The sequence below is a fragment of the Pseudopipra pipra genome, chromosome Z (assembly GCF_036250125.1).
Source record: "Pseudopipra pipra isolate bDixPip1 chromosome Z, bDixPip1.hap1, whole genome shotgun sequence".
Classification (NCBI taxonomy): domain Eukaryota; kingdom Metazoa; phylum Chordata; class Aves; order Passeriformes; family Pipridae; genus Pseudopipra; species Pseudopipra pipra.
In genome coordinates this window covers 13,025,221-13,050,175 of record NC_087581.1, presented here as the reverse complement: position 1 = coordinate 13,050,175, position 24,955 = coordinate 13,025,221, and the positions used below count along the sequence as shown (strand labels likewise).

The 24,955-nt window shown below is 35.2% G+C and overlaps 1 protein-coding gene across 1 annotated transcript in view; it reads left to right on the top strand.

The window, feature by feature from the left end:
- HCN1 (hyperpolarization activated cyclic nucleotide gated potassium channel 1) overlaps positions 1-24,955 on the top strand; it is a 199,997-nt gene that overhangs the window by 150,125 nt on the left and 24,917 nt on the right. The window contains exon 5 of the mRNA XM_064642837.1: positions 10,212-10,358. Coding sequence (XP_064498907.1) covers positions 10,212-10,358 — 147 coding nt within the window. The remainder of the gene's footprint in view (positions 1-10,211; positions 10,359-24,955) is intronic.

Genomic DNA, 24,955 nt, shown 5'->3' with positions numbered 1-24,955 from the left:
TGAAACAGAGAAGAAGCAAACAATGCCAGGGCAAAAATTACTGCTTGCCCATTTTTTGTGAGCAGGAATACTGGTTTTCTCTCATTTACACCACTGTGTGCCAGGAGTAATGCTTGTAGCTGGTGACATTTTAAGGAGTTAAAGAAGAGAAAAATGCCAAGTTCTCAGAATAAATGTGACAAGAAAAATTGAAAATCTGTTAAATAACCATTAATAAATATAAGCTATACAATTCTCATTCCTTTCCCATTAATCTGTAACTTAATATCTTTTTATTATTATTTTAACGTAGAATCTACTTATGAAGTTAGATTGGAAGTCCTTGCAAAAGGAAAAAGTGTAGCCTGCTGTCTATGATTGTCTCACATTATTCAAATTTTTCCGGGGAAAATCAAGCCTTAGGGATTTTTTTTCAGACATTATTTTTCTTATACAGATCAGATTATTCATTCAGCAAACAGAAGCAATATCGTGTGATATTTAGACATCCAGCTGCGCAGCTCAGCTAGTGAGTTGGCATTATTGAATAGTGGGTTAAGAGATAATTTTAAAAGCCCGTAAACAACCTATTATCTAATTTCTCAAATGATTGGGTGAAAAAGCAAATTAATTTATTATTTCATGTGAAAGAAAGATATCATCCAAAGGGGGCTACGTGCCATATGAAATTACACATTCTTTTTTGGGGGAGAAAAATGTATTTTGTGCATACTATTTTAATAGCATTACATAATAGACTAGAATTTACTTGAAACAGTTTATAAAGTGTTTTAGCAAAGTGTCTGCTTTAAAATGCATAATGCTTTAATTTAAAATAGTATCTTTAAATGGAAATTATTTATTTTCATTATGTGATCTTTTTAGAGAATTGTGCAAATCTTGTTCCTTTAGTCTTAAAAATTATATTTTGCTGAAGGATTGTTTTAAAAAAGTGATAATACTCCTTTTTCATAAGGAGAAAAATTGTTCTCCTTTATATTTTTTTTTCAGTATTTATCCATTGCACTTGCAGTTATCCTTCTGTGGAGAAAGAAATTTCAACAAATGAAGTATACATATGATGCTTAAAAATTAATTGCCTGCTTTGTTAGATGAAACTTCAGTTTGTTTTTTTAAAATTTCTTCTTCAATGTAATTTGAGTGAAAAATCAACATTCAGTTGAATGCCACATGTAAGCACAGTAGACATTAGAAATGTTTCTGTGAATTGTAAACTAGAATGATATTTTTATATTTTTGATTTTTAACTAGAAATTGAAGTTTCCTGCATATTTAATAGTTTGTGTAATTCCCTGATTGTTTGCTTTCCAAGTCCACTATGCATTTGAGTAATTTTGAGAAAGAGGCAGTAAAAGCTTTCATGCAGATAATATGGCAAAGCCTCTTCCTATCTGCAGTTCTTTGCAAATGTGTGATCATGGTTCAGTTCTGTCTGTGTCCATACAGCCTGTGCTATCTGCAGAGCTATGTTTTAGCACTGCTTGAGAGGGAGGCAGATATTTTTAATAACAAGCACACTTTCCACAAAGCAGAATTTTCCACAAAAACCATTAACTTTTATACACTTCAAGAATATTATTTTCCCCCCTCCACAACAACAACAACAACAACAACAAAACCCCACCCAACCACAACAAAAAACCCAACATAATGTTGTTTTACCTCATAACGTTTTATGTTTTGTTTTGGGTAGCTTCCAATCCCTTCTGTGCTGTATCTCGGTATCCCTGTTGAACCTCCCCTCTTTTCTCAAAATTCATCCGTCTGGTACCTCTTGCAGAGAAGTGAGGGGGCCTAAAACTCCATGAATATGCAAATTAATCTTAAACTGAGGCAATATTATGTGATTATATGCTTCGAAAGAATTCCCTGGGCCCTCCTCCTCAACCACCCTGAACTACTTTAGAAGTTTTTCTCTCTTTTCTTCACCAGAAAATAAAGTCTGTAGGTAGAAAGTCAAATCTTGTGCCTAGCAAAGTGAAGGACAAGAGGAGAGTCAAAGCTCCTCAGTTCCTTGAGTTTATTTCAAGGCCTTACAGCACAATAGCACAGAGACAAAGGATTTTGACATCAATGATTCCTCACATGTAAAGCCAGTGAACTTTCACAGGGATTAAAATATATTGGAAATTTTTTTGTAATGTTGTAAACTGTCTTTGTAGGAACACCCTACCAATAAAAAGCTATTTGAATACTATTTGGGCTGTCCCTTTTTATTAAAAGCTTACTTGAACACCTATTGAGATGAACTGGTTTTTTATTGACATGTAACTGTCAGCCACCTAAATCATGGGTCTAATCAGTACTAAAAACTTATACAGGAAGAAATTTTGTGATTACACTGTTTTATTAGAATTCAGTCCTTTATACATTAGACCATTCTGTTGTTCAGTGGATTTTGTCAGCTGCTATACAGTGATATGCTGGCTTACTAGCTACCTTTCCCTTACTTTGGTTCAGTGAGAACCTCATTTATTGACCTTCCAATGCTGAGCACCCATCTGCTTTTTTTCCATTAGAAATCTGAAAGACATGGCAGGAGGTTGGAACTAGATGATTGCTAAGTTCCCTTCCAACCCAAAGCATTCTATGATTCTATAAAAATCTTCACCTGGCATTTGATAACTAAAGATTCATCAGTGCCTCACTGTAACATTCACTTTCTTCTTTTGATAACCAAATTAATTTTCTTCCTTTAAGGCTAAAAATGTAGGAGCACAGTTATAAGGGTGAATGATGGAACTTGAAAGTTCAATTGGATCTACTGGATCAGTTGCCAAATCTACGTGTATCTCAGTAGAAAGGTTCATTTAAATAAATTATTATTTTAAATACATGATTGCAGTTGATGTTTAGCTAATTGGTCAGTGCTAGTCATTGAGAACTCCCCTAGGGTCAATTGGAGAGAAAGACTTAAAGATGACAAAGGTGACTGTATTCCATCTGTGCAAGACATGAATTTTTGAATAAGGTTAATTAATGATTGTTATCTTTCTTTGTTTATGAGAGACAGGGTCAGGATAACTGGTTTAAATTAGACACTTTGCTTACAGAAATCTGAACTAAGGTATCATAATAATAGCTTTTCAATCTTTTTTGTCAGTTCACAGTTTTCAAGACTGTTTTAGCAAATAGAGAGAATAGTCTTAATTTTATAATTCTAAAAGTTTCTTTTAAAAGTCCAATTTCGTTATAGCCAAGTTTGCCACCTTCTGATTTATTGAAAGTAGTAGTGATGAACATTTACAAAAATGAAAATTGTTAATTTAGAATATAAATTAGAATATACAGGAAGTTTCTGGAATGTCTTCTGTGTAACACCTGCTATGTAGACCATAAAATGTCATCCACATAAAACTGATTTGCTTTAGGTTATATAAATCTCATTCTCCTCTCACAAGCAAAACTGGTGAAAGACAGCAATTTTCTTTGCTATCACAGATACTACTGCCATTCTACATCCCAGTTTGGTTGTGGGCCCATTGCAAGTTTTCAAGATACCAAGCTGGAGTGAGAGGACATAGTCTCAAGCTGTGCCAGGGGAGGTTTAGGCTGAATATTAGGAGGAATTCTTCACAGAAAGGGTGATTAGACATTAAAATATGCTGCCTGGGGAGGTGATGGAGTCACAGTCCTGGAGGTGGTTAAGAAGAGACTGGACATGGCACTCAGTGCCATGGTTTCATTAAATTGATGGTGTTCAGTCATAGGTTGGACTCAATGACCTCAAAAATCTTTTCCAACTGAATTGATTCTGTGATTCTGTAGTAGAAAAATACCTAACGGCATGATATTGACATTAGGCTTTTGCTAACAGATGGTATAAAGCTTTGGATGTATGAAACTTCAAATGCTAATATTATACAAAGACCAAGATATTTTATAGAAAGAATGAACTGAGTTTTAAGATATGAAGTAATAAGAATATGATGAAATTCAGAAATCCAAAATTCAAGGACTAGTACAAGCTTCTATTATAAACTGGGAGATGAAAAGCACAGCAATTTTAAGTGGCAAGGAGAAAATGAGTAATCTGAGAGATGAAGCTGCTCATAAAATTACTCCAAACAACAATTTCAATCCATCTTGGTTTTCCACTAGATGGGAAAGAAATTAATATAAACTACAAATTGGTGAGACTTTCGCTAAAATATTATGTATGGTTCTAGTAATTGCAGTTGGAGAAAAATTAACTGGAACTAGAATGGATCAAAGAGAAGAGGGCCAGTATGCTGTCTTCTGAACAAAGAGTAGAATAGAATACTTGAACGAGTCTGGGAAGAGAGACGATTCCCATCTATAAACACTCCAGCGAGAAATACCAAGGAACAGGATCTCTTGAGGTGCTAGATAATTTTGTACTGACATTAATTTATTTAAACTGCGTCTGGATACAATTAGACTGAAATTTAAAATAAGGTTCAGAACTATATATAAGACAGAGAGCTTCTTGAACTGTATGTTTGTGTTTAGAAAGGCTTCATCTTGATCAAATTGCCTCCTCTTTCCTTTCTACACCTCCTCAATGAGTTGAATCTCCTTCATATTATAATGCTGCTTAGAATCTTCTTTTATACATGGGATGCAAGAATTTTCAAATCATGTTAAGAATACTGATGAATTTGTTGCATCTAAATTTTGTGATAGAAATTTCTTGATTCAGCAGAAGGATTTAAAAAATGATCTCTGCTTTGTTTTTACATTTGTAATCATTATATAGGATTTATTGTTTTTACACAGCTCATTGAAGTTCATATTTGTAAGGCTGTGGCTTTGATAGGCTATAATCTCCGAAAAAGTGCTATTTCCTGTTGGTTTATTTTTTGCCTAGCCTGTTTATAGGTATTCATTTTCTATTATCTTATAGAGTATGCTAAAAATACAATTACAATATTAATTTACTGTAAGAGTCAGGTTTATATTTGTGGTAAAAGAAAAGACAACTTGAACATAAACACTTTTACAGATGCTTATATTTTTTGGAGGAAAACTTTCCCACAGGTGAGGCCCTATTGCCAAGGACACAATTATTGTATGAAGTGCAAAAGGCCTATTGTTCAAGCTGGAATTTAAAGTGATGGTACAGGGACCTAGGTTCTTTGAAAATCTAGCCAGTTATGGCAGTTGTTCAGTGTTGACATTTTGGAAAAATCTGACTTTGGCACTCATTTCTGAAAGGTAGGCAAGACCAGTTTCAGGTACAGCACATGAATGTAATTAGTTTCATGTTTTGTAACTGATACTATTTATGTCTTTCAAATATTTCTATTATTTATTGTATCAAAGACAGAATGTTGGGCTATAAAGATTATTAGGAGTCTACACATTTTTTCAGCTAAAATGGACAACTTGATAGTTATGATACCTTATAAGAAAAGGACCTGGTAGGCTCAACATATGTAGTAAAATATCTTGTGAGAGATCGACATTCACGTTTCTGTTTTACTGGTTTTATTGGGATATTGTCTGTATTGGGATACTATCTTAATTTTAAAATATTCTCCCAGCTCCATTTGCAAATAGTTATGAAAAAGACATTACTCTTCTTTGCCTTTTTCCATACCTATTTTTTTCAGCATAACTGTAGTTTCCTAACAAACTCTACTAAGGATTCCATACGATTGATGTCATACTAATCACCTTTTGCTGGAGGAACCCATTAGCAGAATTTTGCTGCTGACAAAAAGTCTATGAATAAGATTATGTCTGAAACAACAAGATACAATTGTTACTGGGTGATGCTTTGCATTAAAATGTGTGGAATACTACTTTGAAACTTTGAAATCCACTTAGCTCTTGCCTATCTCAGCAATTTTGTTTGCTTATTTTTGTAGCAATTATGGGCATTTTCATTTCAGTGATGAATATAAAACAGATAGAAACTACTGAAATTATGTCAGTGCAATATATAAAGCACATTAATATACATGCTTATTTTAGGACAAACAATTCAATATTCATCTTAAAAAAGAGATATTTTTTGAGTGGTCAGCAACACAGTATTTATTTCATTCAGTAAGATATTGAAAAGACCAGGAATACATATTTGTAATAGTTAAGACAAACAGCATCTGCATTCAAAAATATTGTTTTACTTTTATGAAAATATAAGCCAATATGTTATGAATTTGAGGAAAATTAAGTGCAAAATTAAAGTGAAAAAAGACTATGTTCTTCATACAGACCAAAAACAGTGTAGACAGTATAGAAGCACAGAGGAATACAAAAATAGGTATTTGTATGGATAATAAAATCATTTAAAATTGCATCAAATAGAATCAGAAGGCAACCTTTTATTTAATTGCAGCTGGTTACGTCATTATGCATTAAAAGTTTTTTAAAGCATTCTGAAACTATTTGATTATCATAAATCACACTGAGGTTAATTGGACCATGTTTAGGATTTTATGGAAATAAACTCATACTTGAGTTTTGTAAAATTAGACAAAAGACCAATGTTCTTGTTTTAAAAAGTTTATCTTAGCTTTCTTTTATCTTACTGTGTCTTCATGGAGGACAGGCTCTACTGAAGATCCTGGATGCTTATTCTTTTTCTGCGCAGAATGCTGGAATCAGAGTTAGTTTGCTGTTGGCTTTGGAGTATGCACAGATCTTTTAGATGTGCATACATGGAATCCCTTACTAAATAGTCCTTCCTGGAAAACCAAGTACTACTTGGTGTCAGGAAGGAGCAAAGATGGAAAGGCAATTTGAAATTAAAAAAAAAAAAGGGAGTTAGCAGAGTCTTTTTGAATGTAGTCTGGTGCTTATCATGTGACATACAAAAAAAAAAAACAAACCAAAAATAAAAGAAGAAAAATTAAAATCAATCTTGAGGGAACTTGCTGTGGCTCTAAAAGTTATTTCAAAGAGATATAATACAAACACCAGAGATGCTTTTATGAATGTGGAATTAAGACATCTATTTTCTGAATAAACCAAATCAAACAAGGAAAAAAAAACCTAGACAACCCACCCCAAACCGAAACAAAAACCCAAACAAGCCAAACTTTTCAGTCTAGAAGAGAAAAGATAGAGGATACAGTGTAATGAGAAGAGTAATTAGAGAAAAATTATTTTATTCACATTTAAAAATGCATGTTCCAGTGTCAGGTCTGATGGGCATATCAGGATTGGTTACAGCTCTTTTAAATATGATTAAAATATAATTTTTGACAAAATTTAACTTTACTGAGCATTTTATCCACTTCATATATAAAATTACACTTAGAAAAATAAAGAAGCTACTGAATTATATTTATTCAAGGGATTCACAATGCTGATGAGAATTTTAAGACTTTTTTAACATCTTTTTTCTTTTCCAGAAAGTACTTCAGTTCCCTTTAAGTTATTTGATTTTTTTTTTTTTTGTGAGTAAAAAAGTCCCAGGAACAAAAATCAGTATATTTATGTAAGGATGAAAAATACCCATGTTTCTAGCCATTTCTGATATCTGTGGTACCCACAAAGAAAACACTCTTTAAAATTAATTTAGACAAATTCCTGTTTTATTACACAAAATTCATATTACACAAAGATCATATTAGTCTTGCTCTCTTTGTATCTTCATTTCAGTGCACTTTTTTTTGCAACTGACATGGAGCACTCCACAGTGACAACTGATCTGGGATATCCTCAATATTGCCGATAAAATGTAGCAGGCTGAAAAAATAAACTTACTTTTCTGGGGAATAAAAAAGCAATAATTTCTAGGACTGAGTTAGTGAATGATATCAGTTGCTGAAGAAGAGAGTAAGTTAAAAGTTTTGAGGTAACACTTCATGCGAACAGAGCATCAAGGAAGAGAGTAATGGTACCATGAATGATACAGAAAATGAGTCAAAATCACACATTGGGAAATACTAGGAAAAGATTGATTAAAGGGTGATAGTGACAGTATACTATACACTCACAGAGTCAGATGTTTTGATATAGAAAGGCACCTTGATAGTATTTTAGATGGTTACATATTTGTGGGAATTGTGGAAGACTTTGAATTCTTTGTATATTTTTCAAAAAAAAAAAAAGGTTGCTAATATTCAGCTGTCCCTATTATTCTCTATGTTAGTAATCTGCAGACATTTTGAGACACAGTAGTGATAAGCACTACTTTCCTACCAGTTTTATTTTTTCTATTTCCCTAAAATTCTCATGTGCAAGCATAAATCCTGGTGAAAAAAAGAGAGCTTGCTTATGTGGGAGAATGCACCTATTCAAACAACAACCCTAATGAAAGGCAGCAGTGTAAACTGCTGGCAAAGTAATTCTCTCATAGCATGAATTTTCTCTATTTCAAGGTCATTCTGATATAAAAGTCCTTTGCAGCTTGCTTGCAATATACATCTCAATGAATGTATGTTTTTTATTAGCAAGGATTATTCTTAGTGTCACTTAAGCACATTTGTGTGTGAATAAGATTGCATAGAGCATAAAGCCCCTGTGCTAGGCACCATAGTGATGACTCTTCCCTGTCCGTGACATGTTACATGGGGCCCCAGCAACAGAGGTCTGGGCACAGACAGGAACGGGATGCTGTGCAGTGAAGCATCTTCTCATCTTTGCTGCAGAGGAGCTGGAACACTGCACAGCAGGTGGGACTATGTGAACAGCTTAGTGGATAGGTGGAGCACTGGGTGATCTCTCCTTTCCCTCCAAGTAAATCCAAGCCTGGAGTAGCTTTACCTGATGTGTAGGGTAATTTTAGTAGCAGTACTTCATTTATGCTAAAGAGTGTCTGGTTCTGGTTGCTCAGAACTCTGATTCTAACCCACAATGTAGGGATAAATTTCTCCATATCAGAACAGAAGACAATGGAAAGCATGCAAATTTAAATCACACATCTAAAGGATGGGGATGAAGAGTTATTACTTCAGAGGTGCAAAATAGCTGTGCAGAGGTTAAATCAGACTTACATGTTCATCATACATTGTTAAAGAGTCCCATGCAAAATTACTTCATCTTATTTTTGGAATGGATGTTGTACACATGGCCTCATCTAATCTTTTGTCACTTTGCAAAACAAAGCTAATTTCAATTCTAGAAGACAGAACCATCTTCAACTATACAAGCTAACAGATATGTGCTGCAGTTCGTAAAGAGTGCATGTACATTATAAATTTGCTTAGTTGCTCTACAGAGATGCCAATCCTAATTAGGACTTCATTGGCTTTTCCATTGAAAACAGTTAAAATTCCCTAATTAAGCATGAAAAAATTAATAAAAATTAAATTAAGACTGTGTACATAAGTAAATGAAGTTTCTGCCAAATTTTAACTCACCTTTCAGCCTGGGATGGGGTTTATCCTTCCCTGCCTCAGTGCCTTATCCTTTTCAGCTTAGACAAGGACAGTGGTCTGAGGGGCAAAAATCTTGTTCTGGCAGTATTTGTCCATTTGCAGTTTAGACAACTACTCCATTTTGCAGGTCTCAGATTATCATGTAGTTTAGCACAATACAACTCTTGAGTATTGTAGCAGTTGATTCAGGAGTTTATTTTCTGAAAATCGTGCAATCCAAAAAGGCTTCTGAAAATGGGAAGGAAAAAAACTCCGGAAGATAGGGCAGAGGACTAGTAGAAACAAAGAAACCAAATGCACAAGGCAAAATGAAGTCCTCTGAGTCTCCTGGGTCCTGGTATCTTTTTCTTCCCCCAGTTTCTATTTCCTGATGCCATGCATATTTTTCTAGTTTACCTCTCTCCATCACTCCTGAGGAATGTTTTCTATTTCAGATTTTAACTTTGTTCTTCAGTCACCTTAAAAGCATACACAACATTAATATGTTGCATAGTAATACAGCAAAGCCAGTTTCACACCTTAAACTCTCTCTGAATGCAGCAGTACAGATGAAACACTGTGTACAGCTTTTTTGTCCACCGCATGAGCTAAAAATGGTGTTGGTGTATTTTCACAGCTTCTGTATAGCTGGGAATGTAGGGAACATATGAGATGTATGAGGTTTGGACTTCTAACACTTATATATTAATCTGGATATTAGCATTGCTACTAAAGGTAGTTTCTATAATTTATAGATGTGCTGTAACGTGACTAATATTAAATTAGCTAATACTTGTGTGAGGGTTCTCTGACATATGAAAAATGTTATCTTTATAAAATAGGTAAAGCTTAAGTGGATACATGAATGAATTTTTATTTTGTAGGTGCCTCTAGATAGTTTTTTTCTGATTCTTCCATATTTTTTTATCTTGACAGTACAAACAAGTGGAACAGTACATGTCATTCCACAAGCTACCTGCTGAAATGCGCCAGAAGATCCATGATTACTATGAGCATCGCTACCAAGGCAAGATCTTTGATGAAGAAAACATTTTGAATGAGCTCAATGATCCTCTTAGGGAGGTAAGAATAAATTACTGGCGTAGCTCTTCATGGTATGGAAAACTTTCATATCTTTGCTGTTTCTGTGTTGAAATGCTCTTTCTGATTCTATTCTGTAACATTTCATCTCATTTGACCTAGTCGATGAATGACCAGGATAATTCAATTTATATTAGATTGGCACAAAGAAATAAGCAGATTTACGCTCTATTCTGAACCAGTCTGTCAGAGTCCCTGTCAGACAAGGATGTCAAAGAGTAAAATTCCATCCTTAAGTGTTGTCAGAAACTCATGTTTTTCTGACACTTTTTGCAACAGAGTGGAACTGGACTAGAATGGTCCTGGGTAAAAATTTTTTTTGCTTTCCCTACTTGCTAACCACCCACATGTACAGATAAAACTGCTGAAAGCCACCACAGAGAGAGAACTTCTCTGTGAAGTAGCATCCTTGGTAAAGATGTTCTTTACTTGAGATTACAAAGCTGGAATATGACATACAAGCCATTAAAAAATCTCTTTTGTTAAACCTGTAGTCTGTATTCCAGTTTTAGGGGTTATGCTATGCTATCTTATGTGATGTGATATGTGGAAGCAGTTGGAATTTTCTTTGCAAGTTGCTTGTGTGGGACAAAAGCAGCGTTCATCTTGTAGCAGAAGTAGCTGCTTCATGGGACTATAAATCAGACTCTCTTCTGTTGGGTGCAGCTCATGTCTGATCTCCTCAAGGACGTTGGCTGATATCCTCCACTGAAAGGAGGGGGGAAAAAAGCAAACAGGAGAAGAAGCAAGTTGAAAAGCTCAGAGAATAGAGAGCATGAACAGGGAAAGAAGAAAAGAACAAGGAAAAATCTAGGGAATTATCACCAGACTACGTGACAGTTGAAACATGAATCTTGGCCAGTATGGAGCTTATGTTTTGTTAAGAGAACAGAAGCATGTACGGACATATCAGTCACTGACATCAGAAACAGTTTCATCCATTTACGCTTTTAAGGAAAGCATTTCTCCATAAGTGAAGTCGAATACTCTTCCATTGCAAAATATTATTTTACTAACAGCAATTTGCAGTTGTTGCACTCTAATTACCTGTGTGTTCCTCTTTTCCTGCCTCCCTCTTTGTTTCCTCCCTTCCTCCCTCCCTTCCCTAGCCTTGTTACCTTCCCACCCTTTTTTCTTATACCTTAAAAGCAGCAAGGCAAATTTGGTCAACCATAAAAAACAAAAACCACTTCTGGAGGGAGATCAAGCATGGAAAATTTCAAAAATGAATGAGCCCCTAAAGACATGGAGGAAGAATAGGATTTCATGGAGGGAATGACTTCTGATTTTGCTATGGTCATGTTGTACTTAGCATGTCTTCTTTGTTCTCTGCATTATAGGACAAAAAATTTTTTACTCAGCTACGATCAGGTTGTGCACTACTCTGATGACAACATAGTAGTGTTCCAGAGAAAGGTCAAAAAAAAAAAAAGAAAGAGAAAAATAAGAACTGGACACTGGCAGTGCCAGAATGAATCTGTCCAAATTTTGGTGGCAGCTCATTCACTGTGCCCTGAAAACACCCTTTGAGTGTTTGCTTAGTTAGCAGTTTCAAATTTAGCTACCACTTCAGCATGTGCAGTTCAGTCGTGCAGGTAGTGGCTTTTTGATGTTACTAATGGATAATAAATTAGAGCCTTTTAGAGGCTTTCATATATGGGATGGGATTTACTATCTTACATGCCAACAACTGCACAAGGCTCTAATAGGTGATAGCACAGATAACCTAGCTGCATCATTGAAGAATAAATATTTACTGCATTTCTTAAGTTTGTAATTAATCCTACATTTGATTATACTTGGAATTTAGCATAGGGTAAAAATTTAGTCTCCGCAGGATGTAATTATCTTGATGAAAGTAGCCTCTGACAAAGACATTCATCTGAAACTATTATTTTCTCGCTTAGAGTAAGCGGAACAAAAGAAACCATACAATTGCTGCATAATTATAGCATCACAAAATGTTATTAAAATAGTTGCCCTGTTTTCACTACTCCTTGCTCTCAGCCATTGAAATTTACTGTATGGGCTGAAATTTTTCCACAGCTAAGCTCTCTTTAGGAGTGATGACCTTTTTTTTTTTGGTCCACGTTTTAAAATTTTGGCTCTTTTTTAGCAGAAAAGTAATTATGCATGATATAAATGTTATCATTCAACCATTAAAAATAGCTAAAGTACATAGAATTAGCAGTAAAAATCTGGTGTAAAAATAGTTCTTACATTATAAATACTAGTAATAAAGCTGTATATGCTTATTAAATCACAGAATCATAGAATCATAGATGATGTTGAGTTGGAAGGTACCCATCAGGATCCTCAAGTCTAACTGCTAGCCCTGCACAGGACCATCCCCAAGCATCACACCATGAGAGCCTGAGATCATTGTCTAAACGCTTCTTGACCTCTGTCAGGCTTGGTGCTGTGACCACTTCCCTGGGGAGCCTGTTCCAGCACCCAGCCACCCTCTGGGTTGAAGAACCTTTTTCCAATATCCAACCTAAACCTTCCAGATGCGATTCCCTTGGGTTCTGTCACTGATCACCACAGAGAAGAGATCAGTGCCTGCCCCTCCTCTTCCCCGCAGGAGGAAGTTGTGACTGCAATGAGGTTTCCCCTCAGCCTCCTCTTCTCCAGGGTGAACAGACCAAGAGACCTCATCTGCTCCTCATATGGCTTCCCCTCAAGGCCCTTCACCATCTTTGTTGCCCTTCTTTGGACACTCTCTAATAGCTTAATGTCTTTCTTATATTGCAGTACCCAAAACTCCACACACTATTCAAGGTGAGGCCACACCAGTGCAGAGCAGAGCAGAGCAAGACAATCATCTCCTTTGATAGTAGAGGTTAAGACTTTTTGGATAAAAGAGGACAGATAACTGTATGGAACATTCATAGTAGATTAAAATAATGAAAATCTGAGAAAAGATTTGATGAATATTTGATACAAAGGTGTGAGTGCCTAACATTGTTGGACGATAAAAACAGAATCATGTTTATTGTGGGGAACTAACTAGGTCTTCATAAAAGAAGGAAAAAAAGAATCCTGTACATCTTTAAATTTTACAATACTCTGTCTAAGTGCTTCAGAGCTGCGTATAGCAACTAGTGGCTGACCTGTATCATTTAAGCATAATCTTGTATTAACAAACAGATTGTGTTCAATGATTAAAAACTAAGGTAGACATTTATGAGACTGAAAAATTCTATATTCTCCCCGGTTTAGTTAATTGCACAATTTGGGTATATTAGTCCATTGGTAATGTAGTTAATTGGATATTTTCAGCTCTATACACTCAAACTGAATTAACCATGCACCGGAACATTTGATGTGCTACTACCTGCTCATAAGGACATATGCTCTCTGACAAAAGTAAAGGATAAAGGTTTATTTGTATTAAATCCAGAAATTTCACTCTAACTGAAAAACATATCCCCTTTTCCACAGTTAGACATCCAAATAACTGTCCAATCTTCTCAAGAATAAAATAATCAGGAAACTCCTGGCAGTTACAATTTTGGTAGAGATGAAAGATTTTAAATTGCTTCTTCCAGGCCAGGGTTGGATTCATCAAACCTATCTGTAGCTCCATGCAAGTTCTGCAACAAGTCTGAGATAATCATCAGGATCTCTCTGCACATACCACCCACACACATATGCTCTCATGAAAAAGAAAACCTAGCTGACTAGCTTAGGAAAAAGGCTACATCTTCAAACAGCATGAAATAAATTGTTGACATGTGAAATAAATTGTCTTTAATAGCATTTACAATAAATTCTGTCCTTAATAGCCTTTGCAATTAACTCTGTCTCTCCCTCATTTCTTGATGTAGTGATTAGAAATTGGTAACAATTAGCATGTTTCCCTTATTTAATACCATCTCTGATTCTTCAGGAGACAGAGGTACTAAAGATCACATTTTTTAACTCTGAATTCTTACCACCTACATGCTTGAACATCATTTGGCCTCAGAAGGCCTTAGTCCTAAAAGGGGTCTTTGTAACTGTCATGACATGAAATGGAGATGGTACAGACAACGCAGAAAGAAAAAAAAAACAAACTCAACAAAAACTCCATATAGATAAGAGAAATATATCCCAAAAGAAAACCTGAAGTATAAAAGTTTAAATACATATACATAACCAGTTTCATCTTGTAAGAAATTTCAAAGTGGCTCAGCTCTGGCATTTGTCTAAGCCACCAGCCTCACTAGCAGTGGCTGTAAATGGAGGTCCACAGAAAAACAGGGTATCTGTTAATGACTCTCCTAGACTCACAGTATTTTCAGGTTAAGGGATACTCTGAGACTGATGTGATTTGATTACAGGGTAATCCTTAATACACATCTCTTGCGATTACTTATTTGCATTCTTGAACCTACACACTCTCTGCAACCACACCATCCTTTGTCAAGGAGCACAGACCTGTATCTTACTGCATGAGAAACCACTTCTTTCTTTTGGGATTGAACATGGCTCTGACTGTTTTATGGTTCTGATGGCCATTAATTTTTGTAGCAAAAGTGATAGTACAGTCAATTCCTACCCATTATTTGCATGACAGTTATGATTTTATAGACTTACATGATAACATCCTTAACTGTGATTTTTTGGTGGTAAAGAGATATACTTTATTTAAGATATACTTATGATCATCCTTCTTGCCATTCTCAGGTTTTTTTTCCTGGCTCCACTATAGCCTTTTAGAGCTGATAGCACCAGGTCTGCAGCTAGCATACTGATGCTACAATAATACAAATAATTAATTTCCTACTAATTCCTAACATTAATTTGCTTTTTAATCACTGCCAACCATCAAGTTTTATTTTATTTTAATGTAAGAACTAACTCTAAGAGGTAATGGATACATTATTTTTTGTGTTTAAATAGGTGTGTCACTTAATATTTGTCCACACAAGGCCAGAAGAAGCTTCTTGTAGTTTCTTTTTAATAAGCTACTTCATCTTTACATGATGCTGTTTCTGGAACTGAGCAGAACTGTGTGAAGTTCTTGACCTTTGTTTTTTCCATACGGATAGTGAATATAAGTACATTGTGGTACCTATTACAGCCTAATGAGTCAGGTATGAGATTCTGAAAAAACACTTTGCTCAGTGTCTAGTGTTGCCTCAGGAACAGCATTTTGTGACAGTTCTTGTAAGAAAAGTACTCCCACAACCAACTAATGGAAAGCTTCCATTATTTATAATTTGTATTGTGTCTAAATGAAAATGGGACATAAATCAAATCTGTTTGTACAGGTAGACAAAGTATTTTTGTAGAGAAATTATTTTGTCTTTTCAAAACCAATTTTAAAATTATCAGTGTGGTAACCCTGGTATTTTTCCCTAGTTTTAGACCTTCTCCTTTTTCCCATTAAAACATACCTCCTTTTTTAATATCATTCCTTTTATTCAGTATTTATCTTTAGAAATCATGAAACAATATATTCTCTCATTTTGACTGAATTATAATCCTGTGCTCAAAAGATGAAGCATCTCCGAAATAATAGTATGAGGCCAAAATATGGTGTAATTAGACTATGGAATGTTTGATCCTATTTAATAGCAAGTCATGATGATTTTGGGCTACAGACTTTCAAACATTAAAATAATGGTAGAAAATCAAATTATTTTACTAAAAAACAATGAAGCATCAGAAGCAATATTAAAATTTGGAGATTCCAAGTATTTTGGTTCCGTAACAACTTATGTCCCTAAATTTATCTCATAAAAGACAGAAAGATAATTATTTAATTACAATCCACTTTTCTTCATTTAATATGCAGTGATCCTTGGTATGAAGCTTAAAGAGGGGAAGTAGGAAAAGTGCATCAGAAGTACAGATGTAGTCACATTGGAATTCATTTAAGTATCTCCTTATATGTATATATGGAGCGTGAATACCTCTTTATCCAGTCGATTAAAGTTTCTTGGTTGGTTTTTTTTTCCACAGAGACACAAAATACAGCTTTGGTTCATACTGTGGAGTACTGAATCATGAATGACTTATGCAGCATGTCAGTCTTTCAGAATAAATGCTGATTTACCACAGCATTATTTACTTCACAAATGCTAAAAAAAACCCCTATATTTTTCAAATATCTGTGTGAATTATGCCTAAATTGTAGTCCAGGTATACAAAGCTTAGGCAAAACCCTGACCACCTCTTACAAAGAACTATAACAAAGTTTTTAAAACTAAAAATAGTAACAAGGGTCATTTTAATGTGGAAATGGGCAGACAATCACCACTGGATTGGATTAATGTTTTAAGATGATTTTCCCCAGCAGGCGTGATGTGGTAACAAACAGTGTACACTCTCAAACCTGTTTCCCAGGGACCTAACAAAATGTAGTTTGATTTCCTGAGCTACGGGGAGTGTGTTTGCTCCTTGCTGTATGCACATACACCAGTGTATATGCTGCAGCTGAATTGTCAACTACTTTCATTGCTGTTGTGCATATTCAAGAAACTTTGATGACAGTCCCTTCTGTGTTTGACATGCTTTATTAGCAAATCCATCCTGAGATGAGACATGCTTTGACAAGTCCCACATCTAACTGCTTCCAATAATACAGATAATAATACACCAGCGCTGCTCAGTAGTTATGAACAGGCATGTTACTGCACCTACAAGATTCCTTTGTTGTAATTGTTTAATAAATATTTCAGACATGACAGTTCTTTCATGAGCACTTCAAATATACTAAAACAAATCAAATGCCCAAATCTTAGTGCACTAGTTGTCTTTCATACAAAGAAAGGATCATGCTTCCAAGCATCTTTTGTATCTCAGTTTTTAATGGACTGAAGAATTGTTCAGATACTTGATAACCAGGTAGTGCTCAGGGCAGTGGATGGAAAGAGGCAAGCACTTTTTTTATTCTCTATGTGGTTTCTGGTGAAAGCCAGGAAAGGTTACTGTGTATTAGTGCTTCTCACAACATGTTCATTTCTATTAGGTTTGAATATGCTATTGCAATTATAGATAGCATTGCTCCATATTTAGGAGTTTCAAAATAATAACCTATACTTCAAATAACTTCTGAGTTAGTTCTTCTTATGTAAACACATTCTTCTACTACTATGCTTGCTTTAGCTTGACAGGTGCTCTTTTTGGTTGGATATGGAAAGTTTTATTTCGCTAAAAATGAGTGATATTTTGCCCTAATCCCTGAATTGTGACTATAAATCCATTACATTAAAACAGCAGAAGTTAACACACATTCCATTGAACCTGTGAGAGAATAATTGAAAAAAAAAATGAAAAATAAGTAAATTAAAATTCTTCGTGCAGAGCTGAAAATTACATTATGTCTTTTAATTCAAGATTAGGAGATGTGGGATCTGGCACTCTGGTACCTACCAGGGTTTTCCATTTTCTTCTCATGCCGTGGCACTTCCATAAGGGAAGCATGGGAAGGAAAAGGAGAAAAGAAGAGGGCAGGATGCAGCCCTGACTCCAGTAGAAAGCATACTTCAGACAAGAAAGAGATGCAAAGTGTAGACATGCCCACATGCCTTCCCTGTAAATCTCATCCTTGCAGGTGGTGAGAGTGAACATCTTTTCCATAAGTTTTCATTGTAGAATTTAAATTCTGGATCCAGAAGCAGACTAAAATCTTTTGAGGCATATTTATTTGGAACCAGTAAAAATGCTATGGGGGCCATGTAATAAAGTTTCTGGGTTGAATGGGTACCCTTCAAAGATGCCATTGTCCATGAAAGTCACTAGAAATAAACATCGTGATTTGCCACCAGCAAGAGGAGATAAATATGCCATGAACTGTTTCATGCAAAAACAAATGCATGTGCCTATTTTTATGCACTCAGTTGCACATTATGAATATGGTAGTAACAGCATACAGAAGGGTACCCAGCACTTCCCATGCATAAATCTGGAGTTGTCTTTCATGAGCATGCAAAAAACAACTGAGCATGAAATCTGTTCTGAGTACGCACTTATGAACTTAAATTCCAGTTGGTACACTGATGATTTAAGAAGGTAAATCTAGTTAAAGCTGTGAGAGGTAGCAAAGTTAAATTCTGCACTTCAAGGCAATGCTAGATCATTGTTTTCCTTTTATCCTAATGCTACTATAACAAAAAAAAAATGTACATTATTTTGAAACTAACAAAGTTGTGTCTTATCTGTAATTTTGTACTGTTGCTGTTATTTAGAAAATGCAAAAGGCAAATACGTAAAATCTTTTCTCCATAAATTGTCTTGTAGATAAGTCAAAGTTGAAATACTGAATTTTTTTACTACCTGAAAAATCAGGATTCTCCTCTACAGCTGCAAAATAATCTTTTGGAAGTGTAATCTCTTTTGATGAAGAATTTTTATATAAAAGATTAAATGGAAATGGGAATTGAAATTTTTGAAATTATTTATAAATGGACAGATAAATTTAGCGTCGATATTGATGCACAAGGTGTTGAATTACACTTGTTGAATTTAAAGATAAGTGTCTAACACTGAAGGAACTTAGTATATGATATTTTTAGTGATTAATGAGAGTCTCAGAGATGACTGAAGTTAAAAGCTGGTGCAAAATGTGGATTCTGACATTGTGTTTACAGGTACAGACTTCCTGGTAACTTCTAGACTGAGTTCAAGGCAATGTTTTTATCTGTTGTCTCTGCCTCTTTCCTGATACCTTCACACATTCCTTGGTCAGTGGTAGCACTGGAACATAAACCATCCTTGGTAGTAATAGAGCAATGACTGACAAGGAGTTTCCTGAAGAGAATTTTAATCTCTCAGGTTCTTCTGGGGGTCTATTGCCACACATTGTATAAACACTGGTGTATTTATGAAAAATAAGTTTTCATAATCATCATATTTCACCAAGAGTAGAAAGTCTCCCATCCCTGCCGTGTTGGAAATTACATAGTTCGTTCTTTTTAACATCTGGCAGAAAACAGATTCACTACTTAGAGGAAAAGAAATGCTGTCATTATTGTGTGTGGACAGCTTAATATATATAACAGACCTTGAAGGGAATTAAGAGGCAATGATATCTGTAGAGAAACAGAAAGGGAGGTGTTTGTAGCTTGCTTTGTCATTCTCTAACACCAGATATGTTCTTCATAATATTGATACTTACAGCAAAGCAACAAACTTAGAATGTGAGAAAGAGGTTAATACCCTTCCTGAGCCATTATTTAAAGTTCATGGCTGGCCTATTTTTAGGCTACCATGTGAGAAGATGTTCACTGAAAATAGATACAGATCATGTGTCCTTGCAGAATATAGAACATCAGGACATTTCATTTCCAAAGAACATAATTGGGACTCAGAGAAGAATCTTCTTTCCTCTCACCTCTTTGCTTATAGATTATACTTCAGTTATACAAGCACACACTCTTATATGACTTATATTAATCTCTAAATATATAATTAAAACTAATTTGCAACACAGATCTAATGGGACCCATTAATTAGTTAAACTTTAATTTTTTTCATTAAATGTACAAATACATACATTTTGTACACATGTAAATACATCTGTAGAGATATATATGTGTATATATACATGTGGAGAGCATATATATGCATATGTGTATGTATACACACACCCTGACTTGCTGGCACATACACACAAACATGTGTGCAAGATGTATATTTGAGAAGAATATTATATAATACTTTGTTGATATCTTCACATCATAGTAAGTACATATATTGCATTAGGTACTTCAGTATGGTTTTTCTGTTACTGCTGTTGCCATATGTCTCAACAAATACTTCCTATGCCACCCAGTCTATATTTATAATATATTATCTTAAAATTAACTGTAGTTGCAAGGGGTATAAGGGCTCTCCTATGATATGAATTCAATATGTAAGATAAATTTATTCATAAAGGTAGAGATGAAGACATAGTCTTAAGATCATTTGGAAATCTTTCTGAATAAATTATATGAACATATTTCTTATGTGTTTAATTCACTGTGAGTAATGTAATTATACTTAAACACTATTAATAGTAAAATAAATTTAAAACTCTGGGCAAGCAGATGAACTGAAATTGAACTGAAAAAGATTATTTTAGTGTTGTAAGGAACCTGGAACTTCCTATGCACCTGCATCCTGTCTTATGCATGGATGCTAATGGCAGTTCCGGAATGCTGTGCTGTTATCAGGCCCCCTTGCTTTTAGTGCATGTCTACTCCTGGAGGGAAAGCACAAGCACAACTATTTAAGGCCTCAGTGACTGCATTCAGAGAGCAAACAGAGCAACTGTATAGGCTATAGGTATCTCCCCTGATTTCTCATTTATTATTTATATAGCTGCTTCCTCTCCACGCTCCATAGAACAAAGCTTTTCAGGACGTAGAAATGCTGAGGATGTCCTGTGCATCCTTGATCTGTCAAATCTTGACCAGGATTTGGCTTCTAGTTGTAATATGACTTTTTTTTTCGTTACTCTGGTACCATGCCATTATTTAGTGTGTCTGCCTACTGGATACTTAAGGTCTCATGCATCGCTTTTATTCTAGCTGTTACAACTAATTCACATTGACTAGTCTACTCCTGCCAGTTTGCCTTCTCTTTCCTCCACATGATCTGCTACTGAGGCTGTTTTTGCTGTCACCATTTGCACTCCTCAGAATTTCTTCCACTCTTTACAACCTCCTTTGCCATTTATTCATTTCTTTCCCCTGCAGCTACCAATATTAGCCAAAGTGGTACTTCTCAAGCAAATTCTGTCTTGAGGGCTGTCTGGCTGACACTCTACTAAGTTATTCCCAGAAACTTCATCTCCATTTTTATGAACTGATATATCTTTTCTGGAGCTAGCTCTCCAAGTCTCACCCTTAGAACTGAGCATCATCCCCATGTTTCACTGTAAAACAGGGCTCTAAAATCAGCACTTTCAGTATTTTTCTACTTCTGCATGCTTGGGCTCTGGTGCAGTGGCCAGAATGTGGGTCATGAGCTCCTTACACCTGTGATGCAAGTTGCCACTCACAACATAACATCACTGAGCCTTTGCACATGATCCCACCCCAGCACCCTTGTCAGTAGTTTCCTGTAGAAAGCAAATTCAAGTGGTCATACAATTGGCTTGTCCCAGTTCCCATTGCAAAGCAGTGACGAAGGCTGATTCAGAATTAGAAAGGGATTCTGAATCCTCCTTATCTTTCTTTTTATAGCCTTCTGTTATATATAGATGTGTTCATCTATAGCTGCCATTATAAATATTCTAGCACGTACACACACTGGCATTTAGGATCCTGTCACACATTTGTCTAAGAAATCTAAATAAATGACATTGTTTACAAAAACTCTTTTTCACCACTTTAAGATGTGGCATATACGTAGTGTAAGAATGTTTAAATTTTGTGTTAGGTAAAGTTAGGAATTTGATGTTTCTCTCATATAACATAGAGTAGGCCTTCACTGAATAATTATAAATCAAATTAGATGCAAACTGAAATGCACTTAAAAACACTAAATATAATTTAAATGTGGACATTTCAAGCTCAGCTAACTGGGATTTATCCAATATAATCACTAAAACTTAATTTAAGCCACTTAATAAATTTATAGAGAGAGCCTTTGAACCAATGGACTTTTAATTCATAATAAGGAGAGTAAGTGTTAACCTAGCAATTAACAAGATAACAGTATTTCTCATCCAGAGCTCTTTGAGAGCTGTAAAATAACTCAGTGAACAAATTACCACTGGCTTTTCAATGACTGTTTTCTTGGTTGTTGTTGCTACTGTGTCAGCTAAACGACACACATTGTGTGTAGATAAAGCACATTCTCTTGAGAACTTCCTTCTTCTTGTCTCCGTTATTTTGGCCATTTGGGTTGCAGTACTCAGGGCACTAAAGAGAGGAGCAGGAGACGAAGAGGGAAAGATGGAACAGCAGAAGGAATTCTTTGCCTGTTGCAGAGCACACAATAAACTCTCCATGGAAGAATTCCCAGCTTCAGCTTCTGATCTTGATCAAAAAAGTGAAAATCAGAAATAAGTCAACGCAAAAATTTAGATCCAAGCCATAGCTTTCAATTTCTTTCAAGGTATGTTTACATTTTCCTGCCAACTAGTTCTTTGTTTCAGTACTTTGTTTTAGCCCCAGTCAGTCCCATGATAGCTTCAAACATGGTTTTTTTTTTTCTCCCTGCTTTTATCCACAAGTTAATCTCTTCATGGCTTTCCCTTTCCTCAGCAAGAGAAACTGTTCAGGCTTTTCATACTGTTCTGAATTCTGACAGACAAATTTTACACAACAAAGCACACCAGTGAATATATTTTACCTGATAATTCACACAAATGTGACTTGGACTGCCTTTGTGAAACTGCACTGTCTCCTCCTCTTTTTCTTACTCTCATGCATAATTATTCTTTCTTGGTATCAGGTGAATCAAGCACTGGCCTGAGAACAGCAGCACTCTTTCCAGTACTATTCTAAAACAAAATCCCTTTTTTGCTGGCAATCAGGTGAAATCTCACTCACTTTGGTAAATATAAGAGGTACTCTTCATTCAGCAAACTTATAAGTAGCAATTGAGCTGTTTTTTGGGAAGGATGTAGCTGCCACACAGATTACATACAAGATCAGCTACAGATTCATTGGTGTTGGCAAGTTTTACCACTTGAGTTTCAGTACAAATGCACAATAATGAAAATGGTTTCCAGAACCAGCTAGAAGTGGTCACTGGAAACTACAAGGACAGTGGAAAAGCAGTGCTACAGTAGATATTAACCTGTGAGCAAGCAGGCTAGACAAAGTTTTGTTAGCAAAACTTTATCCTATTTCTTAATTGCTGTTTTTAAAAAACATGAAGTGTGCATCATTCATTGTACAGCAAATATGATGTCTAACTCATTCCACTTATCCATGTACTGACAAAAATTCTGATATGGATACCAATAGGATTTTTTTAACTTCATGTCTCTTACGATTCACTTTCTGCCACAGTTTGAAAATACATATGTTTACATCTGTAGTCTCATTGGTACAACGGAGAAACTTCAATTTTTAAAATACCTACTAAAAGAAGGTTTCAGTTTTAATTGCCCCCTGCCCAAGATATTATTTACGAAATACTATATAGTATAAGCGAGTATAACACTCCAATGTACACACACAAATAAGAATGAAGTTATTTGGTTACTCAAGTGCAGAAAACTGAAACAGTGATTGTTAAATACTTTTGCAAATTGCAACTTCTTTATTCAGTTAATAAAATGGAACATTCTCTACAGCAACTGCTGTTATGGTACAGCACTAATTCAATGCCACCTCCTGTAATGAACGTTGGGTGTTTTCTACTAAGAGCATTCAGGAAATTTGTTCAGCAGAACAGTTCAGAAGTAAAACCTTCAGGAGGCAGAGATTGGTCAGTTGACCCAAACTTTAAATACTTATCTGAATTACCAGGACTTCTTGGCATTTTGAAATTAGACTGGCTATCTCTCTGTTACAGACTGCCTTGAAACATTGCCTGTGTTGCTGCTCACGTTTTAAAGCCTGTCATCTTTTTCACAGCTGGAAACTAAATTTAAACAGCATAGAACATGTCAGAACATTGAATAAGATGAAAGCTAAATTCCTTTTTAAAATAGTTAAAGAATGGATAGACAGTTGTGTGAATGAAAGAGTCCATAGATAGTGTCTTTATTCATTCTTTTACTCTTTTTTAATCTTCTAAATATAATGGACGATCTAAAGACAAGCTTGAGATGCATAGAACTGCTCTTTCTTAAGTTCCATTAAATCAATTAACAAACTGGGAAAAAGATGGATATCCTTCATCAGACTGACTTTATTGGAGATTTGGTTGAACCAAACCATCTCAAAAGGATTATTCTGTCTGCATTTGAATTTAATGCAATAATAATACTGAAGCATAAAAAATACATATAAGGAGTTGAATTGAAAATTCTAGTCAAGAAAGGAATGACAGAAAAGTATGCAGAAGGCCAACATTTAATCAACAAAGCCAAGAAAATATAATTGCTCAAATCTATATCTCTTCTGATTGCAAATGCATAAAAAAGATTGCTTTCTCTCAGGAGACAGCAATACTAGCTACCATATGCTCTCTTTAGGGTTGACTTGTCTTAATCTGAATTGAACAGAGATATAGAGAAAAAAAACCTTCTTTGACTCAGTCCTGTCAGTCCTGGTAGAATCCAAGCAAGGAATCTCATTCAATTTCACTGGAAAGCCTATTTATTCATTCTTCATTTTGGCTGACTAAGATTCTCTCACAGCTGTCTGGCAAATTTTCTGCATTTGGATAACCTGTATGCAGGTATACTGGAGGTCTTGGGGACTGAAGGATTTTGAAAATGTAAATAGACAGGCTGACCACTGGATTTCAAGGCAAATGAGATCCCGTGAACTGTCTTTGCCTCAGAGTTTTTTTCAGGTTTTGTGCTTTGTCTGTAGGTCAGATATGCAGGCCACATCAGAGCAGAGCATTCTTGGGCTTTAAAATCTATAACCAAAGGGGCTAGACAGGGAGGTTTTCTAAAACGCACACATAAAATATCCAGCTATGTTAACAGAATGACAAAATATCAAGTCATGAAGAAAAAAGAATACTGTTTC